This window comes from Macaca nemestrina, chromosome 14 (genome assembly GCF_043159975.1).
Source record: "Macaca nemestrina isolate mMacNem1 chromosome 14, mMacNem.hap1, whole genome shotgun sequence".
NCBI lineage: Eukaryota > Metazoa > Chordata > Mammalia > Primates > Cercopithecidae > Macaca > Macaca nemestrina.
In genome coordinates, this window is record NC_092138.1 from 63,570,189 (window position 1) to 63,591,944 (window position 21,756).

Here is a 21,756-nt window from a genome sequence, read left to right on the forward strand (position 1 = left end):
CCCAGGCTGATCTTGAAGTCCTGGGCTCAAGCAATCCTCCCACCTCGGCCTCCCAAAATGCTGGGATTACAGGTGTGATATATTTCAATGAAATTTTAGAGTGTGGAAAGATAATGAAGGGATGATAATTGCCAGCAATGAAGTTATAAAGTAAGTAAGTAGGAAAGGGGGGAGTCAGTCTATCAACCCATTAGGACCCCTAAGAGGGGCTCAGACTCTGGAAACACCAGGTAATACTGGGATAAGGCAGATACACACAGTCAGTGATCAGAGCAGTAAAGCCCTCGGTGAAACATTCCCCATTCATCCCCACCCTGTGCAGGAGGCAGAAGGTATAGTCTCCAGAAAATGGGAACCAGAGACCAAAAAGGACTAAGCACCAGGCACAGTGTGGGGCAGAGTCAAGTGAAAGAACTTAAACAAGGATTAAGTAAAAGCAACACACCAGCGTTCCCCAACATTAGTCCTCAGCCAGAATTCTCTGGAGAAACCCTCACTTCCAAGCCCTACATATGTTTACATTTTGGGGACTTCCCCGGCAAAACCAATTAACTTTCAACCTATAGTGAAGCTTAATGATCAACAAGCACACCTCTGACACACAAACTTTGTGACTGTTATTTTTTTAATGCCTCATACATACACGTGAATAGAAAGCCAAAGCCACCAGCATGAAAACACCAAACCAAAAGAGGGAATAGAAAAAGCACTTGGAAATTTAAAATATGATAAAGTAAAAACTGCATTTTATTTATTTATTTATTTTTTGAGACGGAGTCTCGCTCTGTCGCCCAGGCTGGAGTGCAGTGGCGCGATCTCAGCTCACTGCAAGCTCCGCCTCCTGGATTCACGCCATTCTCCTGCCTCAGCCTCCCGAGTAGCTGGGACTACAGGCGCCCGCCACTGCGCCCGGCTAATTTTTTGTATTTTTTTTTTTTTAGTAGAGACGGGGTTTCACCGTGGTCTCGATCTCCTGACCTTGTGATCCGCCCGCCTCGGCCTCCCAAAGTGCTGGGATTACAGGCGTGAGCCACCGCGAAAAACTGCATTTTAAAAGGTAGTAAGATACAGGCTGGCCATGGTGGCTCATGCCTTTAATCCCAACACTTTGGGAGGCTGAGGCAGGAGGATCACTTGAGCTCAGGAATTCAAGACCAGCCTGGGCAAACAGTGAGACCCCCATCTCTACAAAAATTAGCTGGGCGTGGTGGTGAACACCTGTAGTCCCAGACAGGAGGCTGAGGCAGTAAGCTGCACTCCAGCCTAGGGGACAAAAGTCTCATCTCTTAAAAATAATCACCTACTCTCAGGTTCAGGGGGAAAAATAAATTAATTAAATAAAATAAAAGGTTGTAAGTTTTTTTTTTTTTTTTTGGAGTTGTAAGTTAAGGATATGTCCCAGAAAGTAAAACATAAACAAGATCTGCACTCCCATGTCTGTTGCAGCACTGTGCACAACAGCCAAGATTTGGAAGCAACCTAGTGTCCATCAAGCGATGAATGGATAAAGAAAATGTGGTGCTCGTACACAATGGAGTACCTATTCAGCCATGAAAAAGAATGAGAGCCTGTCATTTGCAACAACATGGACGGAACAGGAGATCATTATGTTAAGTGAAATAAGCCAGGCACAGAAAGACAAACATCACATGTTCTCATGTGTGTGATCTAAAAAATCAAAGAAATTGAACTCATGGACATAGATACTAGAAGGATGGTTACCACAGGGGCTGGGAAGGGTAGTGGGGATGTGGGGGTAGTTAATAGGTACACACAAAAAAGAAATAATGAATAAGACCTACTATTTGACAATACAACAGGATGATTATAGTCAACAATATTTTATAGGCTGGGCATGGTAGCTCACACCCATAATCCAGCACTTTGGGAGGCTAACGCGGGTGGATCACTTTAGTGCAGGTGTTTGAGATCAGCCTGGCCTACAGGGTGAAACCCCATCTCTACTAAAAATAAAAAAATTAGCCAGGCATGGTGGCACACACCTGTAATCCCAGCTACTCAGAAGGCTGAGGCAGGAGAATTGCTTGAACCCAGGAGGCGGAGGTTGCAGTGAGCTGAGATCACACCATTGCACCCCAGCCTGGGCGACAGAGCAAATAAAGAATAAGAGCCGGGTGTGGTGGGTCACACCTGTAATCCTAGCACTTTGGGAGGCCGAGGCGGGCGGATCACTTGAGGTCAGGAGTTCGAATAAGCCTGGCCAACATGGTGAAACCCTGTCTCTACTAAAAACACAAAAATTACCCGGGTGTTGTGGTGCATGCCTGTAATCCCAGCTACTTGGGAGGCTGAGGCAGTAGAATTGCTTGAACCCAGGAGGCGGAGGTTGCAGTGAGCTGAGATCACGCCATTGCATTCCAGCCTTGGGGGGGAAAAAAAGAATAATAAAGTTCTATTTCATTTTTTCTCAATCTCTCACCATTTTAATTTATATCATATTGAACATAGTCACAGTTTCCAAATTAAGAATCCAAAAGTAGACAGAGCCAAACTTCAACAATAAGATACAAAATATCTTAACAAGTAGCAGTTGCTTTTTAGAAATTTAATTAACTAAAAATATTTTTTCCATGATCTAAGCAATAGTATGTTTCTAAAGATTATCTGTATGTGAGATATAAAATCAAAATTCAGAATCATACTTAAATACACCAATTTTGTAAAAAGTTTGCTAAAAATTTAAAGAGACAATATGATGAATCCTTTTGTAAAGAGAAGAATCTGCTAATTTATAAAGCTAGATCATCAACTATATGGATACCACCTTTATGCTAATGAAATCATGGGAGTTACAGTGGTAATCTCTTATACTGGATATGGCAAGTGCTGAGAAAAAAGCACTGCTAACTAAGCTCAGACGCTGGGTAAGACACTTAAGGCCAGCACTGTGACCAAACCATCCAGTTTAAATGCACCTTCTGGCCCTGGCTTCTCCCTGTCCCTTTCACTTCATGTTTACACAGGATGGGATGCAATGCTGATGGATCATCAGATTGGTATTGTTCCTTTTTCAAACTTTTTTTCCTCATTAGGAAAGACAAACAATGTGGAAAACTTGGAAAATATAGGAAGAGGATAAAGAAGAAAATATCTATCTCTCATAATTCCAGTGATTATAAAATTCTGGTGTATTTCCTTTTAGAGTTTTAGATTTCTTACAGCTTTTTTTTTTTTTTTTTTTTTTTGGTCATTTACAAATCCTATGAAAAGACAGGGGAGGTCTTAAACCTTTACATTTGTAAAAGCAATATGTCTGACTAATAAGGAAAGGAACACAGAGAAGCTAAGTGACTTATACAAGGTCACATAGGTAGAATATGGTCAGGCCAGGAATAGAAGGCAGATATCCTCTTCTACATGTGAGTAATGATGTTACTAATAATGCTAGTCCAATGAGACCCAGTGAGAACTCAGAGAGGCCTCAAGGCCATACTTCGCAAGGAAATGTGGATATGAACAGGAAATGCAAAGGGTGGCCCTGTGGTTCTTCCTCAAGAGTGTCAAAAAAGATTGGCTTCTGAGACTGTGTTACAGACTTTTGAACTTGGGTTTTCACTGCATCTTGTACACCATAATGTACTGGGTATCTCTAAGTGCATCTCAGAGACCTAACATGTTGAGATGCCCTTTCCTGGTTAAATATATTTTAGAGAAGGCATGAGGAATTTCTGGTCCTTGGTCCAATTTTTTCCAATAACAGCCTGCTATAGTCATGCCTTCCAGAAACTATGTAACAATGCACCTGAGCTATGAAGAGTAAAAATGAGGCAGTCTGTGAATATCAAAGTCATCACATTTTTGTAAATGCCATATACAACTGAAGTATAGCAGTTAAAATGGTGAAATCTGGAGTCAGGTTGCCAGGGTTCACATGCCAGCTCTACCATGTGGTTGTGTAGACTACTGCAAATCACTTAACTTTTAAGGGTCTCAGTTTCTTATCTATAAAATGGGAATTATGGCCGGGCACAGTGGCTCACACCTATACTCCCAGCACTCCAGGAGGCCGAGAAGGACAGATCACCTGAGGTCAGGACTTTCACACCAGCCTTGCCAACACGGCGAAACCCCATCTCTATTAAAAATACAAAAATTGGCTGGGCACAGTGGCTCACATCTGTAATCCCAGCACTTTGGGAGGCTGAGGTGGGTGGATCACCTGAGGTCAGGAGTTCGAGACCAGCCTGGCCAACCTGGTGAAACCCCATGTCTACTAAAAATACAAAAATATTAGGTGTGATGGCATGCGCCTGTAACCCCAGTTACTCGGGAGGCTGAGGCAGGATAATCACTTGAACCCAGGAGGCGGGGGTTGCAGTGAGTTGATATCACACCACTGCACTCCCACCTGGGCTACAAAGGGAGACTCTATCTCAAAAACAAACAAATATTAGCCAGGCATGGTGGCCTGCGCCTGTAATCTCAGCTACTTGGGAGGCTGAGGCAGGAGAATAGCTTCAACTCAGAAGGCGGAGGTTGCAGTGAGCCAAGATCACGCCACTGCACTCCAGCCTGGGCCACAGAGCTAGACTCTGTCTCAAAAATAAAATAAAATAGAATAGAATAGGAATTACCTAGGTTATTAAGGCTAAAAAAAAAGATAATACATAACTAAAGCGCTTAGTACCACAACTGGCACATGGCAACTTCTCAATAAACATTAATTTTTGAAAAGATACTAAAGGGGCCGGGCACAGTAGCTCATGCCTGTAATCCCAGCACTTAGGGAGGCTGAGGCAGGTGGATCACCTGAGGTCGGGCGTTAGAGACCAACATGGTAAAACTCCATCTCTACTAAAAATACAAAAATTAGCCAGGTGTGGGTAGTGGGCACCTATAATCCCAGCTACTCAGGAGGCTGAGGCAGGAGAATCCCTTGAACCTGGGAGGCAGAGGTTGCGGTGAGTCCAGATCATGTCACTGCACTCCAGCCTGGACAAGAGAGCAAAATTTCGTCTCAAAAACAAAACAGAAAGAAAAGACACTAAAGAACTAACATCTTTGTTTAAACTTCTAAAACTTAAACTATTTCTTTTTTTCATAAATGTGAAACAATCAGAGTTTCATGGAAAAATATAGCTTTAGAGATCAACATGAAATATCATGGGCTCCCCAGTGCAAACCAAAAAAAAAAAAAAAAAAAAAAAAAAAGAAAAGGAAGGAAGCAGATAAGAGAAAGAGAGAATCTATTTGGGGGAAATGCAAGTCTAGGAGGTGAGCAAAATTAATGCAATCACCTTTAAAACTACTAGGCCCCCTTTTCCTCTCACTGCCTCCTCCTTCTCAAACTCCTTCCCTAACTAAACTCTGTTGGGCAAGTTTCTAAATCTAAGTTCTCTAGAGAGAACATATGTGAATAGTAAAATGGGAATCTGCTACAATAGGAAGTAATGAAAACTGGGCCTGGTGTGGTGGCTCACACCTGTAATCCCAGCACTTTGGGAGGCTGAGGTAGAGGATCACTTGAGCCCAGAAGTTCAAGACCAATCTGGGCAACATCTACAAAAATTTTTTAAAAAAATTAGCCAGGTGTGGTGGTGCACACCTGTGGTCCTAGCTACTCAGAAGGCTGAAGTGGGAGGATCGTTTGAGCCCAGGAGGTTGAGGCTCCAGTGAGCCGTGATTGCACCACTGCACTCCTGCCTATGTGACAGAGTGAGACTCTGTCTCAAAAAACACAAAAAAAAAAACAACAAAAAAAAACTGTAGCAGTGCTGGGAAACATCATTCAGGGACTTAATAAGAATAATACATGTGGAAAGTTGAGCCAGTATCATACTATAAATTTTATGTATGTTATCTTACTTCCTTCTCCCCATCATCCAACCCAATCATCTATCAATATCTATATGTTTCACGCTCAGACAGGTAAAGGATATGCTCAGGGATACATGGCGCTGTAACTGACTGCCCATTACAGCTAAGGCAATGATAAAACATGAAACAAGTTTATCAAAATTCCTAGGAATGAATACTTCTGACTATATAAAATGGGTATAGGAATGACTTAAAAAAACAATGAATCTCTAAAACTGAAAAAATGCCCATTGTCTGACAAAATCTCGATTCCAAATCTGGGAAATGTGATGAATCAGTGAGTCTTCTGTAAAGGCAGGAAGTTCTGGGGCCTGCGTTGGCAAGAAATCAAATACACTTGGAAGGAGAAACTTCCTGGAGGAAGGACAATCCCATGTGAATAATGAAGCTACCAGTTGTGCAGGCAGGCCATGCCTGAGTAATCCTGAGGGTGATTTGAGAGGGTAACACTCCAAGATGACACTTGAGGGTGACACTTGAGCAAACACATGGGTGATACCTGAGCGAGTATGAACAGTGACACCTGAGAGTAATGTGACACCTGAGTTAGCAAGTGCTGTTGTTTCAAGTCAATAAATGTTTATTTATGAGGATAACTGTGTCAGGTATCCATAAATTATATAAACTTTCCACCTTGATCTCAGCTGGCTTCCTCCTTGTACAACCCCATATGTACTGCAGACTGAGGGTATCAATGGCGATAATATGTTGACTAACAAGGAACTTTTTTTCTGCTTTTCTTAGGAACCATACTTTAGAATAGAATAGTGCCATAAACTCTTCAGGATGGAGGGGTTGACTCAACACCAGACTGCCAGCATTTACGGCCTAAAGGCAATGAAGAGTCTTCTTCCTAGTGTTTGCTTCTTTCCCCTTTAATTGGTCTAATTTTCAGTGACAAAGGAATCCTGAGGACCAGACTCACCTGATACTCCTGGCCAAATGTGGGACTGGCTGGAGGTAGGGGCAAGAGGACCACAGGGAACAGAGTATGAGAAACAATTTCCTTAGGACTCCACAGCAGAGGAAGCTCTGGGGAGAATGGTCACAGCTCTGGGGCAGCCCTTCAGCATGTCCCACACACTTTCGTTCTGTGCCTACCTTTGCAATCACTAGAAAGAGGCTCTTAGGTGACCCTCTAAAACAGACACACTTGGGCGCTATGCTCAGGTTTTGGATCCCAGGACCCAGGAATCTAATAACGCAAATGTGAAGTCTCATCCCTTAAGCAAAATTTACCTAAAGTATTTGTTTCAGGAAAAAGAAACTTATAAAAAGATCTATACCAATGATGGGCCACTATGCCACTGCACACACCCAAGTCCCAAGTATTAATTTTGAAAAAGCAATAACAAAATTTTCCACAAACCCTGTTATTTGAAGATTAAACAGTCCTTTAAACACCTAATTTTAAGCAAATGATAACAGAAGACATTGTTATCGATGTATGAATTAATTCAGTCAGTGTCTTTTCTCTTCTCTTCTTTTTTTTCTTGAGACGGAGTCTCACTCTGTTGCCGGGGCTGGAGTGCAGTGGCGTGATCTCTGGTCACTGCAACCTCCGCCTTCCAGGCTCAAGTAATTCTCCTGCCTCAGCCTCCCAAGTAGCTGGGATTACAGGCACCCACCACCACACCCAGCTCATTTTCGTATTTTTAGTAGAGGTGGGGTTTCACCATGTTGGCCAGGCTGGTTTCAAACTCCTGACCTCAAATGATCTTCCAGCCTCAGCCTCCCAAAGTGCTGGAATTACAGGCGTGAGCCACCACACCCGGTCTCTCTTAATTTCTTAAGAAAAACTTATTTCCAATTATACATTATAGGTAGTATAATATAGTGAAAAGAGCTTCAGAGTGAGATCAATCCAAGCTGAAATCTTGCTCTACCAGTTGTTAGCTATGTGATTCTGGGTTATCACTTGATTTTAACCTCAGTATTTTCATCTCTTAGAGAAGTTTACAATATTTACCTTGATTTTGTGATGATTAAGTGGGGTAATATTTGCAAAAACCTCTAACAAGTCATTTGGTAGATAGTGCTCACTAAACATTTGCAATTATTATTAGAACACAGTGAAAAGGAAGGCAGGAAAGAACAAGAGTAGAATCAGCTAGAGAGTTTTGAACTTTGGCATTCGTTGGAGGCACTTCTACAATGCCAAACCTGACTGCTTTCCCTGGTCCCTTAAGCTTGAAGACTCAGACACTTCTCCCTGGAGGAGTGTACCATGAAGCTATACTAAGCTAAGTCTTGTCAAGTGCCCGGTCTATCCTTCTAGTCCTTTCCCTTTTACTCTAGCCAGGCTTGTTGGATGTACTAGAAGAATGACTGCAATGGCTGCATGTTAGAATCACCTGGGGAGTTTTTAAAGTAATACCCATCCTTATACTGCTGGTGGGAGTGTAAAATGGCAAAATCACTTTGGGAAACAGTGTGGCATTTCCTAAAAAAAAGCATGGCCCAGCAATTTCACTCCTAGGCACACACCCAAGAAAATGGAACACATGTGTCCACACAAAAACCTTTGTACATGAATGTTCACAGAAACATTATTCATAATGACCAAAAAGTGGAAACAACCCAAATGTCTATCAACTGACGAATGGATAAATAAAATGAGGTATCCAAACAATGTAATATTATTCAGCCACTAAAAGGAATGAAGTCCTGATACATGCTGTAACATGAATGAACTCTGAAAATAAACTAAGTGAAAGGAGCCAGAGACAAAAGGTTGCATATTGTATAATTCTGTTTATATGATATGGGCAGAATTGGCAAATCCACAGAGATAGAAATTAGTGGTTGCCAGGCACTGGGGGCAGGAGAAATAGGGAGTAACTGCTAATGGAGTTAGCATTAGTTCATTTTGGGGTGATAAAAGTTTTCTGGAATTAGATAGTGGCAATGGTTGCATAACTTCACCAATATACTTTAAAAAAATCACTGAATTGTATACTTTAAAAAAAATCCCTCAGGGAGGATGTACCATTCCTGGAGGTCTTGCAATACCAAGTCAATGCATGGAGTGGACACAGCAAGCTCCTACTCCATCTCCCTGTTCCAAAAATTCATTTAATAGGTTGTCCTTGAATAGAACATGCTAAACTGCTGAGAAAAGATACTATATTTTCTATTCTGATCCACTGGTCTAAAAAAAAAAAGAATACTATGGCTGGACGCGGTGGCTCATGCCTGTAATCCTAGCACTTTGGGAGGTCGAGGTGAGAGGATTGCTTGTGTCCAGGAGATTGAGACCAGCCTGTGCAACATGGCGAAACCCCATTTCTACTAAAAATATCAAAAAAATTAGCCGGGTGTGGTGGCACACACCTGTAGTCCCAGCTACTCAGGAGACTGAGGTGGGAAGGATCACCTGAGCTCAGGGAGGTTGAGGCTGCAGTGAGCCGAAATCACGCCACTGCACTCCAGCCTGGGTAACAGGAGTGAGACCCTGTCTCAAAAATAAAAAATAAAAAAAGAATGAATATTATGGTATCTGAATTATATTTCAATAAGAAAATTATATTAAGAAACCCAGTGGATCATACACTTTTAAAAAGGTGAATGTTATGGTATATGAACTACATTTTAATTTAAAATAATAAGAATACCCACACCCGGGCCCCACTCCTGAAGGATTCTGATTTAATTGACCTGAGGAGAACACAAGCAAGCATTAAAAGACATTATGATGAAACTGGGAAAACAAGTCACAGAATGAGACAACATGCTTATCATACAAATAACCAACAAGACTCATATCCAGAATATACAAATTGGAAGGAAAAGACAGATAACTCAAGATGAGGAAAAGACCCAAACTGGCATTCCCAAAAGAGGAACTCCAAATTACAAGTTAAAAATATGAGAAAATATTCAATTTTATTCTTAATCAGGGAAATGCAAATTAAAACCACAATAAAATATAATTAAACACGTACAGACTGGCAAAAATTCAAAATATCTATCAATTGAAAGTGTCTGCAGGATGAAGAGCAACGGGATTGCCTGTATACTGCTTGTACGAATACACACCACTCTGGGAAACAGTTGGCAGCATTTAGTGTAGCTGAAAATATGGGCCACTGTGCCTGTCATCCCAACACTTTGGGAGGCTGAGGTGAGAGGATTGCTTGAGCCAAGGAGCTTGAGACCAGCCTGGGCAACATGACAGGACCCTGTCTCTACAAAGAATAAAAATATTAGCCAAGTGTGGTGGCATATGCTTGTGGTCCTAGCTACTTGGGAAGCTGAGGTAGGAGGATTGCTTGAGCCCAGGAGGTCAAGGCTGCAGTGAGCCATGCGTTCACACCACTGGACTCCAGCCTGGGCTGGATAGAGCAAGACCCTGTCTCCAGGAAAAAAAAAGAAAAAAAAAGCATATCATCTGACCTAATCATTTCACAACTAGGTATATATCCTAGAGAACCCATGTGCTCTGTACAGAAATACATGTATAAGCACACTCACAGGTATAAGCACACTCACAGCTGCAATGTTCCAAATAACTCTAAAATAGAAACAACCCCAGTTGTTTATTAACAAGAGAATAGATAAATAAATTGTGGTATATTCCTATGATAAAACACTCTATAGCAAATAAAAATGAAGAAAACTAGAACCAAATGCAAAAACCTAAATGGAACTGAAAAGCATAACATTTAGCAAAAGAAACAAAACACCAAAAAATACACAGTGCAGTTCTACTCATGCAAAGTTCAAAAACAGATGAAAACTAAGTTAGATGGTTTGGGGATAAATACATAGGTGGTAAAACTATAACAAATAACAAGAAAGTGATTAGCACAAAAATCAGGATAATAGGGGGGTGTTATTGGAAAGTCACACGGGGGGTTTGTAGCGTGCTACAATGTTCTATTTCTTGATCTGAGTAACTGATTACAAGGGTGCTTGTTTCTTTACACTGGACATACTTAGGTTTTATGCATTTTTCCGTATAATGCTATTTTTCACAATAAAAGAGGTTAAATCTTTTTTTTTTTTTTTTTTTTTTGAGACGTAGTCTCGCTGTGTCTCCCAGACTGGAGTGCAGTGGCGTGATCTTGGCTCACTGCAAGCTCCACCTACCAGGTTCATGCCATTCTCCTGCCTCAGCCTCCCGAGTAGCTGGGACTATAGGCACCTGCCACCACGCCCGGCTAATTTTTTGTATTTTTAGTAGAGACGGAGTTTCACCGTGTTAGCCAGGATGGTCTCGATCTCCTGACCTCGTGATCCACCTGCCTCGGCCTCCCAAAGTGCTGGGATTACAGGCGTGAGCCACCACGCCCAGCCAAATCATTTTTTAAGTAAGGGAAAAAAGGCTCCAAACAATCTAATGTAAAGCCAGGGTTGAGGAACACTGCATTAAAGGAAGGTTCATCAGAAATCTATTTGTACTTACATTAATAAATGCCCAGAACAGGAAAAAAAATTAAATATTTTACTGTGGACAGTGGATAGCTCAGTGGGGAACAGGGGAAATGGGGTATGTATAGTAAGTTAGAGGTGCCTTTACTATCCTGTAATGTTTAAATTTAATAAGTATTACATATTTCTGTAATATTTAAATTTAATGATAAGTATGACTTTTATTACAATAAAACAGTAACTTAATAAAAGAAGCAGATTGAAAAATTCCTTTGGAAGGACACACAAAAAACTAATAAAATTTGTTGCTCTGGAAAAGGAAATGGAAGTCGGTATTTTCACTTCTGAATTTTGAACTCATGTGATAGCATTACTTATTAAAAATCTTATTTAAAATAAGGGCCAGGTGCAGTGGCTCACGCTTGTAATTCTAGCACTTTAAGAGGCCAAGGTGAGAGGACTGCTTGAGGTCAGGAGTTCGAGACCACCCTGGGTGACATAGCAAGACACCATCTCTACAAAAAATTTTAAAAAATTAGCCAGGTCTGGTGGCATGTGCCTGCAGTCCCAGCTACTTGGGAGGCTGAAGTGGGAGGCTGCAGTGAGCTATGATCACACCTCTACACTCCAGCCTGGGCAACAGAGCAAGACCCTTGTTGCTAAAAAAAAAAAAAAAAAAAAAAGTAAAAATAATTTAAAGTACAAATATTTATCTCCAGCAGCTTTTCCTAGAGCCCACTGCCATAGAGAAACACATGAGCAGCATTTGAAACTGGCCCAATAAGGCTGGGCATGGTGGCTCATGGCTGTAATCCCAGCACTTTGGGAGGTCGAGGCAGGTGGATCACCTGAGGTCAGGAGTTCGAGACCAGCCTGGCCAACATGTTGAAACCTTGTCTCTACTAAAAATACAAAAAATTAGCCAGGTGTGGTGGTGGGTGCCTGTAATCTCAGCTTCTTGGGAGGCTGAGGCAGAAGAATTGTTTGAACCCATGAGGCAGAGGTTGCAGTGAGCCGAGATTGTGCCATTGCACTCCAGGTTGGGTGACAGAGTGTGACTCCATCTCAAAAAAAGAAAGAAACTGGCCCAGTAGTACCCTTCCAGTGAATTAGGTTCTCCCACATGCCCTACCTCCCACTAACCGTGGCATTGTGACATCGACCCTATAGAGAAACAAACTATCCTTTCAGAAAAGGATTCACATTTTATAGATGTGAAGTGGTGTGCTTGTCATTGCCTTTTGCCTAAATATAAGTCCACTGTACTTGCTTAGTAGCAAAATGAATTGGTCCCCTGTACTTATACTGTTGTGGTGGGGTAATAAAGAAGGAAGAATTAATTACCTCTAAGAGGAGCTCCACACTGTCCACCTGAAGCTCTTGCAGTCCCACTATCTGCACCATGTGCTTGCTATCTTCTCTTGCGAAGAGCCTGCAGATGCAAGAATGTGGTTGGTATGATGGTGCTACTAAAACAGACTTTGTTCTTGCCTCCCCAGAAACCATTCCGCTATTCCGCTATTAAGTAGCAGTTTTCTGTTTGAGTGGGATAGATGCTTATCCTCCTCCCAACCCCACCTTCCTGACCTCAGCTCGATTCAGGGTTGGTTGTTGATTGTTGTAAAATAAATCAACATCTCTGGCTACAATTAAAAGAATGAGCACATAATCTAAACTATGCTAATCCGTGGATGATGTATGCCTGGCTACACTGTGATTTGTTCAGAGGTGGATATGGGATCTCTGCTGGTCCAATCAAAATAAAGTCCTAGTCTCTAGTTGTTAGATGCCTGGTAAAGTGATACTCTCCCTTTGTCCCTGGATGTGAAAGCATATGGCCCTGTGGCCCTGGAAGCAGTGAAAGCCATTTTGTATCCACAAAGAGAGTTGGTTTCAGGATGAAACTAATAACACAGAAGACAGAATGAAGAGATGAAAATAAACTGGGTCCTTATTGCATCCCTGAGTTGCTGGAGTAAACCAATGCTGAAGCTTGACTGTCCTCTAAGCTTTCCAGTTATTTGAGCCAATGATTTCCCTAAATGCTTAAGCTAGTATACATGGGGTTTTCTTTTATTTGCAATGTAAAGAGTCCTGATACACCTTATAAAGGAGCAAGGAAGAGCTGGGCTGCATCTGAATGCCTTAGGTCTGCGTTTAAGGTAATAAATGGTTTTGGTCTACCATCATCATTAAACCAGATCCACTGAGAGGCATGTGTTGAATCTATCAAAGACTCTAAGATTATTTTTCCCCCTTAACAAGATACTGATTAGGGTTAAGAACGGAAGTCCACTTCATAATTTAAAATACAAGAATGTTTTTCTCAAAAACAATTTTTTTCTCAGTCTATGCTTCATCTCAATTTTCCAGATCTCTACAGAAGGATTGGAGGGAAACAGCCTCACCAATGCCCATGATCTCTCTGAAAACAAATCTATTAAAACAGTCAGCCTTCTGTAGTAAAAGAATCTAGCTGTTGGGTGCAGTGGTGCATGTCTGTAGTCCCAGCTATTCAGGAGGCTGAGGCAGGAGGATTGCCTGAGCTCAGGAGTTTGAGGCTGTAGTACGCTATGATTGCGCCTGTGAATAGTCACTACGTTACAGCCTGCGTAACATAGCAAGAGCCCATCTCTGTTTTAAAAAAAAAAAAAGGAAGATCTAACTTTTAGAGCCCAGATGTCATTCCTGAACATATTTCCCAGGCCTTAATCTCTGAGCCCATCCCGGAAAGATTCCTCAGGGACAGCCTAAAACGTACTTCAGTTTTTATGCAAGGGTATAAAAACAATTTATCCTCTACTTCCAGGAATTAATTTTAAGATCCTCAAGCTTTGTTTTCCAGTTTAAGAGGCAGACTGAACACACGTACTTTTGTCTACCCTTGTCAAAGCCCCACTATTATAGAAAATAAATCTTATTAAAAAATTGGTCAGGTACAGTGGCTGAAACCTATAATCCTAACACTTTGGGAGGCCTAGAGAAGAGGATTGTTTGAGCCCAGGAGTTTGGGAACAGCCTGGGTAAGTAACATAGGGAGACCCTGTGTCTATAAAAAATAAAAATTAGCAGGGCATGGTAGCATGTACCTGTAGTCCCAGTTATCTGGGAGGCTGAGATGGGAGGATCACTTCAGCCCAGGAGGATGAGGCTGCAGTGAGCTGTGGTGGCACCACTGTACTCCAGCCTGGGCGACAGAGCAATACCTTACCTCAGAAAAAGAAAAAAAAAAAAAAAAAAATCAACAGGATAAAGCATAACAGCATAAACAGGAAAGGGTACCATCAATGGACCAGAACATTTCAGAAGCCCCAGAAAGGTAGGAAATAGATTACATTAGCCAATTAAATGGATATATATATATATGAACCCCACAGGCCATGACACTTGTAAAGTAAGCATGGGTCTTCCCTAGTGAGCCTCAGAGAAGCATCAAACCTAGGAGTTAATATATGCCTACCCCTGCTACAACTGAAGAATGCAAATATACAGGGCAATAAAATAATCTGGGCAATTCATTAAAGAAATGCGTTCAGAAAGAGCTAGATATCCTAACCTCCCTTCACCCAAACAAACAACACACACACACACACATACACACGCACAGACACACAGCACAATGGCTTTTATTCTATGGCAACTGTTCTTTAAGGGAAGTGGGCATTCTGACTGGAAAGGGCTCCTAATGAGGGCACTGGAGCTTGATGGAGAAGCTATGATTGAGCTAATTCGAGACGTCAACACCAAGAAAATAAAAAAGAAAGGCAACTCTTCCTCAAGCATCCCCAGAGTAGCACCCTCTTTTATTTCACAGTTGTTTTGTCAGGACTGAACTCTGAACACCTATACAATCTCAAGTGGCATATCTGAAGGTCCCCTTTTCACTGGAATAGTCTATAGGAGAGAGGCCTGCCTAAGCCCACTCGCCAGCTTCTCCAGTTATGCTACTCAGTACCCTAGTGACTCTCTACAATGGGGGCCTGCCCTATCATGGTCTCCCTATTGAACTGGAACTGCTCCCCCACTCCCCATTCCACTGCTTGCTTGGAGCACACAAAACTTGTGCATCCTTTTGGACAGCTCCATAGAGGCTTAGATACCTATGTTGCGGGGCTAGTTCTCAAGCTGATTAGGTTTCCCTAGCCTTCCAGCAGGCTCAGCCTCAATTCACTCCTCCAATGTCTCAAATCTGGTTAATTCTGTTACGACAACCTTTAATCCTTCCACCTCCCCCACTCCCTCTTAACCTCCCTATTCTCCCTTTCCCTCCACTACTTGTTTTGCCTCCTACTCAGTTTAAGTCATCTGTTTCAACCTAAACAAAACTTCAAGCCAGAAAAATATAAGAGGTGTTTAAAAAGTAGAGTTACTAAATACATTTCTAAATTACTATATTATGTTTCGAGGGCAATAGTTTAAGCCTAGTAAGTGTTAAAACTCTAATGAGAAGATTTTCTTTTCTTACTGATTTCAGAAAACTATTGTTGTGTTTACCCTAAGATTATTTAGAGGAAAAACAAGAGAAAGTGGAAAACATTATTTATAGTTTTTCCAGTATAATAATAGGTCAAAAGAACAGGAAGGGGTTTAAGTACATGTTGATTTCCTGACTTCCTGAAATTATGGCCTTCTTCATAGACCAAAATAAAAAGGAAAGTCTTTTGATAGACATTAGAATATTGAACGCTTTAAACATATTAATGAAAAGCTAATTTATATTTTCCTATAGCTGAATTGACAGCTAGAAAATATCTGATGCAGGAGGCTCATTTCACAAAAGGGCACTAATGTACCAAAGCATCTGATTAAAGCCCATGATTCAGTGATTCTCTAGGACTCTGGCTTAAAACAGTGATTAACAGATTTATCTCTTCCCACTCATATTCAGTACCTTTTTCTTCTATTTAGGAGGTCGTAAAGCTGTCCGCAGTAAATTTCATAGAAGCTGATCCACACAAAGAGGTGCTTTCTTGGCTGGGACACTTGTAGTTGCCTGAAGATATCTTTGGCAGCTAGAGCATACAATCCTGGGTTCTCATGAGTTCCTATCATGGTGTAGGTCTTTCCAGCACCTGTCTGTCCATAAGCAAAGCAAGTGGCATTGCCTCTGGGGAAAGGATAATTTGCATTACTTATGCATATTAAGAGAAGTATTAGTTTACCCAAAGATTTTTAATTACAAAGGTCAAATGCAAACATAGAATCCTAGAGAAAATTCAGCTATAAACACATAAACCTTTAAGAAGAAGACTTTACATTATAAAAACACAGGAAGAGGAAAAAAAATTCTCAAACCAGTACACAAAACTTCCTTTTTTTTTTGAAATGGAGTCTCACTGTCACCCAGGCTGGAGTGCAATGGTGTGATCTCGGCTCACTGCAACCTCTGTCTCCTGGATTCAAGTGATTCTCCTGCCTCAGCCTCCTGAGTAGCTGGAACTACAGGTGCGCGCCACCACACCGGGCTAATTTTTGTATTTTTACTAGAGATAGGGTTTTACCATGTTGGCCAAGTTGGTCTAGAACTCCTCACCTCAAATGATCCGCCCACCTCAGCCACTCAAAGTGCTGGGATTACAGATGTGAGCCACCATGCCCAGCCTGAGCTTTCTTATAGTAATTTTCTTACAGAACCAGTAAGAGAAACAACTCTAGAAGATAAAGAAACAAGAGCTTTAAAGAAACCACTTAGCCAATAAGCATTTACTGAGTTCCTACCCCATGCTAGGTGCTTTAGAGGATCCTAGAGATGATCTATTCTTAATCTGGAAAGTTAAATTTAGTGAAAGAATAGAGAATTAAATATGAGAAATAATAGGAGATCATGTGATAAGCAGGATGGTAGTGACCACTCATAATTAAGTAAGTTTAGATAAAGGCAAAATCGATGTAAGCAAAGTATTTGAGGAAGGACTCACAAGAGTAGGAATTGGACTGGGCCTTGAAGGCAGAAGCTGAAAAGCAGAGAGCTTCCACTGTGGAATAGGAATAGCGTGAGCAGAGGCCACAGTAGTAAATATGGCAGCAGGCACACCAAATCTTGAGGGGAAAAAAAAAAGCCTGGGCTCTGGTTTCTCCCATACCATTAACTAACCATATGAACTTAGGCAAGTCCCCTCACTTTCCTCTGTGCCTCAGTTTTCACTTTTATCAGTAGATTAGTTTCTAAGTATTAGTAGATTGGTTTCTAAGATCCCTTCCAGTCTTGATGTCCTATGATTCTAAGTGAGAATCACTGCTCTTGTATGTGGGTACATGTGTGCGTACACACCCTCTGTGAGTGTGAAGAATTGCAGAATAAGAGGTGGAGAATGGAGCTGGGAGACCAGCCTGTCAATCACAGTATGTTTTATGAGGAGTTGGAGACCAAGATTATCTGAGTATTGTGGGATTCACCCACGTAGTGCTAAGTAGAGAATGAACATAATCTTAGAGCTGTTGCAGACTCTTAAACATGAATCTCATGGATTACTGATAAATATAGCTGCTTGCAGCAAGAAAAAAGTCTATGCATTGTGACAGGAAAATAAATCTCAGGACCCCGAACTCACTAAGCCAAACGGGAAAGTCAAGCTGGGAAATGGGTCCCGCAAACCTGCCTCCCATTTGGTTCCTAAATAAGATCGCTACAAAGATAAAAAGCTACCTATCTCCCTCACATTTTGCCCACTAGGAAATTCTTTGAGGGCCCATGACCGTTACCCTAAAACAGCTGTGTTGAATTTCACCCTGGCAATGTCAATTGACAGCTTATTTTCACAGGTGGAGGACATAGGACAGAGCTCAAAGTCATCACTCTGCTCACCTGAAATAAATGCATATTTGATTGCTTCCTCTGCCCTATTGTTGTCTACGTTATCTTATGTAAAATGCAGTTCACTGAGACAGGTGAAAGCATGAAGGACTATTTTCTCCAATCCCCAATATGAAAATTGAGTATTCAGTGAAAGACTGATCAAAGACTCGAAAGGATGTAACTGTTTTGTCTTTTTATCTACTGAAACATTTAAAACATATTTCTCTTCCTCCAATATCCACCCTTTCCCCTCTAATTTTTTTTCCTTTTCCTTTTATTATTTTTTCCACTTTTGCTCTCAGATCTTACCCTTTAAAAAATGAAGCCCTCAAAACCGTCTTTGGAGAAAGGTATAGACCTGTCTCCTGGGCACACGTTCTTAACTTTGGCAAATAAATCTACAATGATTGAGACTTGCCTGGGTTATTTTCTTTGATTTACAGCATGGACAGGGATGGGGGAGGCTGCAGGTGGGCAGAGAGATGAGTACACAAAAAAGGATTTGAAGCGAGGTAGAAAACAAAGAAAGTAAAATGACAAAAGCAAGGAAACCATGGAAATGTGAGAATCAAGACATGAGAGTTAATTAGATGAAAGTTGCTTGGAGCAGAGACCAGCTACTCTTTGCCTTTTGAACCCTGGCTCCCAGCAGTGTGGGTACTATAAATACACTGGCAGAGACGGAGTTAGGAAATGAATTACAGGAGAAAAATTTGAACACATTAAGGAAGATCCAGCAGAGTAAGAGGAAAGAATAACATCTACTTACTTTCCGAACAATTTAGGGATGAGCTTTTTCAAAAAGCAATACAGGAGTGAAAAACCTTATTATACTTTAAAGAATGGATACACTTAAATTGCAACTCTTGTTATTACTAAAGTCTTAACATTCAAATTCTAACTTATTTTAGAAACTTACTCCTCAAAAAGTATTCCCTAGATTTGGTGCCATTACTAAGAAATTAAACCTAAGAGATATTTCACATTTTTAGCCTGCTAATAAAATTTTAAAAATTAAATAGCTTTTACAAAACAACAAAACACACAAAAAATGGGCAAATGAAGATATCCAAATGGTCAGTAAGGACATGAAAAGGGCCAGGCACGGTGGATCACATCTGCAATCCCAGCACTTTGGGAGGCTGAGGCAGGGGGATCACTTGAGGCCAGGAGTTCGAGATCAGCCTGGTCAATATGGCAAGACCCCATCTCTATTAAAAATACAAAAATTAGCCAGGTGTGGTGGCACACGCCTACAATCTCAGCTTCTAGGGTGGCCGAGGAACAAGAATCGCTTGAGCCCAGGAGGCGGAAGTTGCAGTGCGCTGAGATCATACCACTGCACTCCAGCCTGAGCGTTAGTGAGACTCTATCTCAAAAAAAAAAAAAAACAAGGCCAGGCACGGTGGCTCACGCCTGCAATCCCAGCACCCAGCACTTTGGGAGGTCGAGGTGGGCGGATCACAAGGTCAGGAGATTGAGACCATCCTGGCTAACATGGTAAAACCCCGTCTCTATTGAAAAATAGAAAAAATTAGCCGGGCGTGGTGGCAGTCGCCTGTAGTCCCAGCTACTCGGGAGGCTGAGGCAGGAGAATGGTGTGAACCTAGGAGGCGGAGCTTGCAGTGAGCTGAGATCGCCCCACTGCACTCCAGCCTGGGCAAAAGAGCGAGACTCTGTCTCAAAAAAAAAAAAAAAAAAAATCATGAAAAGAAGCTCAGTATAGTATCATTAGGCATTGGAGAAATTCAAATTAAACCTACAATGAAGTGATTTAATACCCATTAGATTGGCTAAAATAACAAAGCCTGACAATATCAGATATTGCAGAACTGCAATTCTCATGTTACTGTTGGGAGTATAAAATGATACAACACTTTGAAATGTTGTTTGACATTCTCCCTTTTTTTCCCTTCTTTGAGACAGGGTCTTGCTCTGTTGCCCAGGTTGGAGTGTAGTGATCACAGATTATTGCAGCCTTGATCCTTTGGGCTCAAACAACAACCTCCCAAGTAGCTGGGACTACAGGCATGTGCCACCACACCCAGCTAATTTTTAAATTTTTTTTTAGAGATAGGATCTCACTATGTTGCCCAGGCTGGTCTTGAACTCCTGGCTCAAGTGATTCTCCCGCCTCAGCCTCCCAAATTGTGAAATTACAAGCGTGAACCACTGGGCCCAACTGACACTTTCTTTTTTTTTTTTTTGAGACGGAGTCTCGCTCCGCCTCCCAGGTTCACACCATTCTCCTGCCTCAGCCTCCCAAGTAGCTGGGACCACAGGCGCCTGCCACCACGCCCAGCTAATTTTTTGTATTTTAGTAGAGACAGGGTTTCACCATGTTGACCAGGATGGTTTCAATCTCCTGACCTCGTGATCTGCCTGCCTCGGCCTCCCAAAGTGCTGGGATTACAGGCGTGAGCCACTGTGCCCAGCCAGACACTTTCTTATAAATATAAACCTATCCTACGAGCCACCAATTCCATTTCTAGGTTTTTACCCAAAGCAAATGAAAACATGCTCATAAAAAAAATTGTATAAGAATGCTCTGGCCAACATGGAGAAACCCCATCTCTACTAAAAAATAAAAAATTAGCCAGGCGTGGGATTACAATCCCAGCTACTAGGGAGGCTGAGGCAGGAGAATCACTTTAACCCGGGAGGCAGAGGTTGCGGTAAGCTGAGATTGCACCATTGCACTCCAGCCTGGGCAACAAGAGCGAAACTCCATCTCAAAAAAAAAAAAAAAAAAAGAATGTTCATACTTTATTCATAAAGTCCAAAGCTGGAAACAATGCAAATGTCTGTCGACAGGAGAATGGACAAAACAAACTGTGATAATTTCAGAGAAGGGAATATTACTCATCAATGAAAACCACAGATACATGTAACAACATGTACTAATATGAAACACTATTATGTTAAGCAAACATTATGCTAAGCATATAAGCATAATGATTCTATCTCTATGATATTGTAGAACAGATAAAACTAATCTATACTGACAGAAAGTAAGTCAGTGGTTACTTAAGACCTGGGGGTGAGGGTGGAGGATTAACTAAATAGGGACACAAGACAACTTTCTGGGGTGATGAAAATGTTCCATGTCTTGTTACAGATATTTGTTACTCACATATATAAAACTATCAAAACTTATCGAATCTGAATACTTAAGATCTGTACATCTTATTGTATGCAAATTATCCCTCAATTTTTAAAAAGTTATTTGAAAAAAACAGTCAAAATTATCTGGAATCAGCAACACTAGCAGGCTACTTGGCATTTTCTATCATACATGCCTACAATTTTAATAGATAGGTAGGTAGACAGGTAGGTAGATAGATAGGTAGGTGGATTAAATATAGGATGGATGGATGGATAGACAGACAGACAGACAGACAGAGATAGGGTCTTGCTCTGTTGCCCAGGCTGGAGTGCAGTGGCATGATCACTGCTCCTGCAGCCTTGACCTCCTGGGCTCAAGCAATCCTCCCACCTCAGCCTCCCAAGCAGCTGGGACCCCAGGTGCACATCACCATGCTTGGCTTATTTTAAAAATTAGCCAGGCATGGTGGCTCACACCTATAATCCTAGCACTTTGGGAGACTGAAGCAGGAGGATTGCTTGAGCCCAGAAATTCAAGACTAGTCTGGGTAACAAGGCAAAACCCCACCTCTAAAAAAATACAAAAATATTAGCTGGGAGTGGTGGCAGGCACCTGCAGTCCCAGCTACTCACGAGGCTGAGGT

General features: G+C 41.5%; 1 protein-coding gene and 1 non-coding gene across 8 annotated transcripts in view; both read right to left on the reverse strand.

Moving 5' to 3' along the window:
* Positions 1–21,756, reverse strand: part of LOC105485681 (kinesin family member 24) — a 77,059-nt gene that overhangs the window by 20,400 nt on the left and 34,903 nt on the right. For all 7 annotated transcript variants that reach the window (XM_011748039.3, XM_011748040.3, XM_011748038.3 and 4 more), the window contains 2 exons: positions 16,103–16,318; positions 12,556–12,643 (listed from right to left, as the gene is read on the reverse strand). In XM_011748039.3, coding sequence (XP_011746341.2) covers positions 12,556–12,643; positions 16,103–16,318 — 304 coding nt within the window. The remainder of the gene's footprint in view (positions 1–12,555; positions 12,644–16,102; positions 16,319–21,756) is intronic.
* LOC112427410 (U2 spliceosomal RNA) lies at positions 8,817–9,000 on the reverse strand. The gene has a single exon (XR_003018950.1). It is a non-coding gene; the product is annotated as a U2 spliceosomal RNA (small nuclear RNA).